A 7,500-nucleotide genomic window follows, 5' to 3' on the forward strand; every position below is an offset into this window, starting at 1 on the left:
GAAAGCCTTAATATCTTCTTCAGTTTCCTCTCGAAAGCCTTAATATCTGCAATCATTCGGATGTATCGTGGGGAGCTTATTGTATAGTCTCGGGGCTGCATATTCAAAGGCTCTAGACTGTCTAGAGCCTACGGTAGACATGTATCTAGGTTCTGATAGTTTGAAACCATCTGTAATTATTCTCGTGTCAGGACGGTTTGTTGGCTGCACAATATGTTGCAATTCTCTTACAAATTCCTCTTGAAAAAAAGAGTACATTTTTTCATATAGAGATGAAACGGTCGTAATATATTTTGCCCTATATAGAGAAATTAATATGGAAATTATCTCTACGCTGGTTTTGAAATTGTCATTTACAACGTTTCTAGAGGTCTAAAATTAATGTCAGATCGTTGCTAAGAGATCCATTATATATATATATATATATATAGAGAGAGAGAGAGAGAGAGAGAGAGTGTCTAAAATCACTGCCAGATCTTTGCTAAGAGATCTATTAGAGAGAGAGAGAGAGAGAGAGAGAGAGAGAGAGAGAGTCTAAAATTACTGCCAGTTCTTTGTTAAGCGCCCATTATATATATATATATATATATATGTATATATATATATATATATATATATGAGAGAGAGAGAGAGAGAGAGAGAGAGAGAGAGTCTAAAATTACTGCCAGTTCTTTGTTAAGCGCCCATTATATATATGTATATATATATATATATAGAGAGAGAGAGAGAGAGAGAGAGAGAGAGAGAGAGAGAGAGAATAAACAATTGATTATACCCTGAAGGGATTTTCATTTATAAAAGAAACTGGTTCTCATTTATTTTTCAGGAGTAATTGTAACCTGAAGAAGAAGACCTGGTACGGAACTCCACCTAGGCGCTCGATCGTGTCCCGGGGCAGAAACTCTATATCCTCCGGGCACGATCCAAAGAGTTTTTGGATCATACCCACGGGATCCTAGGCTCTGGATAAGGATCTTAGGAATTGTGACGGCAACGAAGATGTCTGTGAAGATTCCTAATTGGGAATCTTTTAGAGTATAATACTGAAAATTGGTTAGAATATTTTGGAATATTTTATATAATGAAATAATATTGAGTGGGATACTATTAAAAATGTCGACTTTATTTGTGGTACTGCACATTTCTTCTTATTATTTTACTATAATATTTCAAAGTCGAACTGCATGTAATCCAAAACCAGGCATTTCTGACATATATTCATATCTACGGTTGAAATCCATCATCGTTGTTTCTGTATAGAAAAATGTCTATAAAAAAAGTGTTTGGTATGGCTTCGGTTAATAATTTATCACCTATTTTCCTCGTTGGGGGCCCTGGGCTTATAGCATGCTGCTTTTCCAAATAGGGTTGTAGCTTAGCAAGTAATAATAATTGAAAGATATAAATGGTGGAGAGAGAGTAAGGAGGGCTTGGGAGGAGTCTGTTATGAGGTGAAGAACGAGAGGGAAACAGAAACTTAAATGGTGAGATATGGTGAAGGATGATATGGAGAGCAGAGGTTTGGTGGAAGAGGATGTTTTTGATAGAAGGCATTGGAGAGGGTACATCAGGCAACCGACCCCTTAATGTAAGGAAAGGAGAAGATAGAGAAGAAAGCAGAAACTTAAATGGTGAGATATGGTGAAGGATGATATGGAGAGGTTTGGTGGAAGATGCCTTTGATAGAAGGTATTGGAGAGGGCGTATCAGGCAACCGACCCTTTAATGTAGGGATAACGGTGGTGAAGAAGAAGAATTACTAGAAGGTAATGGTAAGCAGCTCTGATAGAAGGACACTCCAAAATCAAACCATTGTTCTCTAGTCTTCGGTAGTGCCATAGCCTCTGTACCATGGTCTTCCACTGCCTTGGGGCTCTTTTTATAGTTTATATATGAAAGATCTATCTTAATGTTGTTGCTTTTCTTAAAATATGTTATTTTAATGGTTCATTACTTCTCTTGTAGTTTATTTATTTTCTTATTTCCTTTCCTCACCGGGCTATTTTCTCTGTTGGAGCCCTTGTCCTTTCCTCACCGGGCTATTTTCTCTGTTGGAGCCCTTGTCCTTTCCTCACCGGGCTATTTTCTCTGTTGGAGCACCTGGGTTATAGCATCTTGCTTTTCCAACTAGGGTTGTAGCTTAGCAAATAATAATAATAATAATAATAATAATAATAATAATAATAATAATAATTTGAAAGAACCTCTCTAGATATCTGACCGTCAGCAGGGGTAAAACGTATATTATTATATGAAATAGATGTTATCTCATGACACCCCTTCACATATATATAATCTGCAAAATAGATAATCATTTTAGTATTATAGCCTACAATTTAACGACTGCTTCTTTTTTTCCTTTTGGGTTAAGCCGCAATATTTTCCTTTCAAAATGGTACTAGGTTGTTTGAAGCAAGCGCCAACACTTAAAATAATCATGTTTTTCTCAGCCCTGTTTTAAAAATGTCTCGAGATTGTTTGAAACATGTGCCAACACTTAGAATCATCTTGTTTTCCTTTTCTTTGCGTTTTAAAAATGGCACGATGTTGTTTAAAACACATCTATCAACATTCCTAAAAACATCATTATTCCTGTCACGTCAACGCAAGGTCTTATAAAAGGAAAACCTTGCTTTTCCACCATGGAAAATCCCGGGAAAAACTTTAAAATTGAACATACGTTTCAAGCTCTACAGAAGAGACGGGTGATTTGAACCTCTAGGAGCGGATAAGCGCTTCACGAGTCACGAACTCTATCCTGTACCCAGATGAACATCTGGGCAACAAAGGATTATGACCCAACGGTTTATCTTGGTACCTTTGCGTATGTAAAGGTACTTTGGGGGCTGTATTTATGGCATGAGGGTAAATGGTTCATTACGCATTTCCGGGTCATGATATGGGTTGGATAACTTGGAATGCTTACTCCATTACCATTACCCTGTCAGATAATGTTGATAAAAAGGCGATTTTCTAAAATCTTTATTAATGATTTCATGTTATCTTCTCTTAAGTATTAATTATTGATGTTTCTTGTTTCTATAATTCATTGTCGTTTGGCTTGTTTAATACGAATACATTCTCATTTCATATAGTTTTAAAATGTACAGCATAACACTAAAGTTACCGATGTCTAGTTTCTCCTATCTGATTTCGAAAAAGGTAAATTTGTAGAGCAAATCTTCCAGGTTTTGATATAAGAACTGCATTGATATATATATATATATATATATATGTATATATATATATATATATATATATATAGTATATATAAAGTACCCACTGACGTTGGTTTGCCAGGAATTTTCCATTCGTAATTGAAATAATCCCATCAAAAGCAGCTTAGTAGCGAAATCAATCCTCTCTCTCTCTCTCTCTCTCTCTCTCTCTCATAGATTAAAGTAATATGATTGAAATCTATAATTCTAATATAAGGTATTTTGTCTTAACAATGGTTAATTTCAACTGACAATATCAGCCAAAAGGAGAGCCGATGTAAAGAATGAATAATGCGGTATGACTGTCATACAGAAGATTTGGGTGTATGAGCGCGGAATCTTTAGTGTACGGTGTAGAAATTCATTAACGAAATGAATTTATAGTGTTATATCGTAATACAAACATGTGTAAGAGTGAATACGGAACAGAGCAGTAGTTAAGCCGTAAATTTAGTGAGTTAGTGAAGTTTGGAAGTCCTGTATTACCACAAGATGGAAGATCCAACACCATGGAGGGTAGGAGGTAAGAGACAAAATTTAAAGTCTAGTAAATATTTACGTTTTTAGAGTTAATTATATGCTGATAGGCCTTTGTATTTAGTCCATGGGTAGTATATGGACAGCTGACTAGGTCGAGATGTAAAAAAAAAAAGTTAAAGAGTAGGGAATAAGTTGACTATTTAATAAATAAAAGTCTTATAATTAGCCGGCCTTGATAAGTATAATGAAAAGGCCTGGAGAAATATTCTTAAGGGATTTCCCATTTTCTTTGAATTATTTTCTTGGTTCGGAAGGGAAACGATATTATTTAAACAGGTAAACCAGAAATTATATAGTATCCATCAGTGTAAGACATATTTTATTGGATTGGTGCATTTACCATGTTTTAAGAACTGTTATTGTTTATATATAGGCTATATATAATATTATATATATATATATATATATTTTAAAAACTTATTGTTTTATATATGATATAAATTATATATATATATATATAATATATATATATAAATATATATATATATATATATATATATCTTTATATTGAAATGTCCATTTATATATCTACCTATATCTATCTGTATATATTTATCTATATGTATCTACTTGTATATATTTTTACATAATCTCCATTACATAAAAAAGAGCAAGTGTCTGTCTGTATGTATGTGTAGTATATATATATATATATATGTATATTATATATATATATATGTATATTATATATATATATATATATATATACATTGTGTGTGGTTTACAAATGTAGATACTCTGAAGTGGGAGTGTAAACCACCTATCACATACTGCAACAGCCAAACATTGACAATGATAACCCTTGTGTGTTGTTATAGAGCAATGGATATCTAAGTTTCATATTATTTGCCTTAAATTCCTTGAAAACATTTAATACATTCCATTTCTTGTGTATTTATTCTACCAATTTTCTGAAAAACTGTAAGAAAATTTGGTAAATTTACAGTTTCCATTATGTGGAAACTGGAATAAAAATATATTTGTTGCATCAGAAATAGTGTAGTTTCAACGAATTTAACGTTTATTTTGACTGCAAACCATCCGATTTAGAGATTTACTATGGAGTTAAAACAACAAGTTTTTCCAGAAAAATCAGTATTTGTAACCATGTTTTTATTGTTTTTGTTGCATATGTTGTAATGCAGAAATACCCTTCTTTATCCCAACAATTATGGGGGACTCCAGGTGGGAACCGGGGTTTTGGGTGGGGGAGGGGGCGTCCAATGATATTTGCACTAATTAATGTTCCACCACCCCTACCTAGCCCTACCGGGGGGGGGGGTCCGCCCCCCCCCCCCCCCCCTGCGACCCCCCCTTAAGGCCACAGTGATTTTCAGGGCACTACCGAACCTAATAAACCCACCTAACCTAGCCTAGGGGCCCTGTACCCCTACCGGGGGGGGGGGCTCCACCCCCCCTGCAACCCCCCCTTAAGGTCACAGGGATTTTCAGGGCACTACCGAACCTAATAAACCCACCTAACCTAGCCTAGGGGCCCTGTACCCCTACCGGGGGGGGGGGGGGGGGCTCTGCCCCCCCCCTGCGACCCCCCTTTACCCCGGGCTAAATTTAAATATATATTTTGTTAGGTCACTTCTTACCTTAAATGGAACCTGACGATGATGATGTGGAAGGCTGTGGTTGTGACCCTCTTCTGAATCATCAAAAGCTACTGGAACCCGTTGTGCCTCAGATTGTGGAGGATACAGTTTGCTGGTCGTGATAAAAAAATGATGGAGCAGCTCCTCCTCAGGGTATTTGTGTATAAAAATAAAACGTGACAAATACTGCCTGAAGTATTCACAACGGTTACCAGGCCGTTGTATCCATTCCTTCAGCTCCCGCCAAAGACATTCAATGTTTTGGGTATGGGTGTCGGGGTTTGAAGGATCCACAAAATTTTCAGAATGGTTCACAGTACGGTGATCGTATCCAAGAGACTGCAGAGAATTATAAGCCCGCCACTTATCACTAACAACAATGCTGCCCCCGTTTAATGTACTTCTCAATTAAAGGGATGAGGGTAGCTGCATCACGCTTCCGTGGTAATGGGTCAATTAAAGGCACAATAAATGTTTTTTTGGACTGCCTCTCAATACCCCCCAACACCCATATGTCACTCAGAGGCCTTCCACGGTCATACTTCCGTTTTCCAAAATGAGATTCGTCAATCTCAACGATTACACCATCACCACCAATAGCCTCTTGGTTATCAAAACTAAATTCAGTCACTTCTGAACAAAGGCTTCTCCAGTCTACACTAGTAGAAGGAGATATACTGAGGCCCTTAATTACAAAATGGTGGTCCCAACACTTATGCAACCAGTGATTGACAAATAAAATTAATTTCCACGGGGGAAGGTGGGACCCGTGAAGAAAAGTTCCCTTATAGTCACGAACACTATAATTGCACCAAACGCCTTTTCTTCGTTTTAGGTATTTTCACTGATTTTGTACAATACCACACATGTCTATCTTCACGGAAAAGTAAAGGCGAATCACATTTAGCACACGAAACACTTGTAGGTAACACTAAATGCTCTCGAAGAAACCGATTCACAATGTCTGGGGTACCATTATAATTACCATGAAATCGGCCGATCACTTCAAAATAAGAATAACGACATATATCGCACACCTGCACCGGAGGATCCATGACAGTTAAGTAACGAGAAAACTTAACCGGCAGGTTTCCAACCCAAAAACAAATGACAATCAGGAGTTTTTCCCATAATGAAATAGGAAAAAAACAAAATACTATCGGTTACAATGTTATATTGCACGAAAAACAGATCCTTGAAACAAGAATAAGAGACAAAATGAATCGTCCAATAATAACCCTTGAAAAGATCCCAGTAGTATTTTGATTGGAGGAGCGACATTAGTGGGAGGAGCAAATGCGCATTCAAGCAAATATTGTCACATTACGCAATGGGGAGGAGCCAAGTAGGATGAAAACAGATATACAAACTAACAAGAGGTACCTTGCGTGCCCATGGAAAGATATACACTAAACTTAGAAAAAGTCAAGACCTTCAATACCTGAAATAGTTTTTTCTCCGTAAGTATGCATTAGCGACAATAAAGTATTAAGAGGAAGTATTTGGTTATCACGTGCTGTACTAGGGAAACATATTATTATAATACATTTCCCATAATGGATGAAACTGTAATAATACCGAAAATTTGATAATGTTCATTTCCCATAAGTGTTTCCAACACTTTTTTAGAATAGGTTTATTTTTCCATTAAGGTAATCATGGAACTATGATTGTGGTAACATACTGGAAACCTACCTGCCCTAATGATCTGCAGGACTTGTGTTCGAGATATGCTCAGGCTCGATAGTTTCTTGTAGTGTCTGCAACCTCACCATCCTTGGAGCTACGGATGGTGAATTTGGGGGTCATACTAGAGGTTTGCCTGCTTAGTCATCAGCAACCATTTCCTGGCTCGCCCTGATCCTAGCTTGGGTGGAGAGGGGATTTGGACACTGATCATATGGTGACGGTCAGTCTCTATGCCATTGCCCTGTTGGGGAATTTGTCAGTGTCCTTTGTTTCTGCCATTCATCATCATCTCCTACGCCTATTGACGCAAAGGGCCTCGGTTAGATATCTCCAGTCTTCTCTATCTTCAGTACTTCACCTCCATCTCCAACTTCAAGCTTCATAGGCCTCAGCCTTGTAGGCCTGGGTCTTCCAACTCTTCTAGTGCCTTTTGGACCCCAGCTAAACTTTTG

The 7,500-nt window shown here is 37.1% G+C and overlaps 2 protein-coding genes across 2 annotated transcripts in view; both read left to right on the plus strand.

Annotated features, from left to right (window-relative positions):
* Positions 1–959, plus strand: part of LOC137615526 (cation channel sperm-associated targeting subunit tau-like) — a 7,206-nt gene extending 6,247 nt beyond the window's left edge. The window contains exon 3 of the mRNA XM_068345439.1: positions 827–959. Coding sequence (XP_068201540.1) covers positions 827–959 — 133 coding nt within the window. The remainder of the gene's footprint in view (positions 1–826) is intronic.
* A 2,589-nt stretch (positions 960–3,548) lies between these two features.
* The window catches only part of LOC137615165 (uncharacterized), a 60,076-nt gene continuing 56,124 nt past the window's right edge, over positions 3,549–7,500 (plus strand). The window contains exon 1 of the mRNA XM_068344802.1: positions 3,549–3,741. The gene's annotated coding sequence lies outside the window, so the exon portion shown is untranslated. The remainder of the gene's footprint in view (positions 3,742–7,500) is intronic.

The sequence above is a fragment of the Palaemon carinicauda genome, chromosome 21 (genome assembly GCF_036898095.1).
Source record: "Palaemon carinicauda isolate YSFRI2023 chromosome 21, ASM3689809v2, whole genome shotgun sequence".
Taxonomy (NCBI): domain Eukaryota; kingdom Metazoa; phylum Arthropoda; class Malacostraca; order Decapoda; family Palaemonidae; genus Palaemon; species Palaemon carinicauda.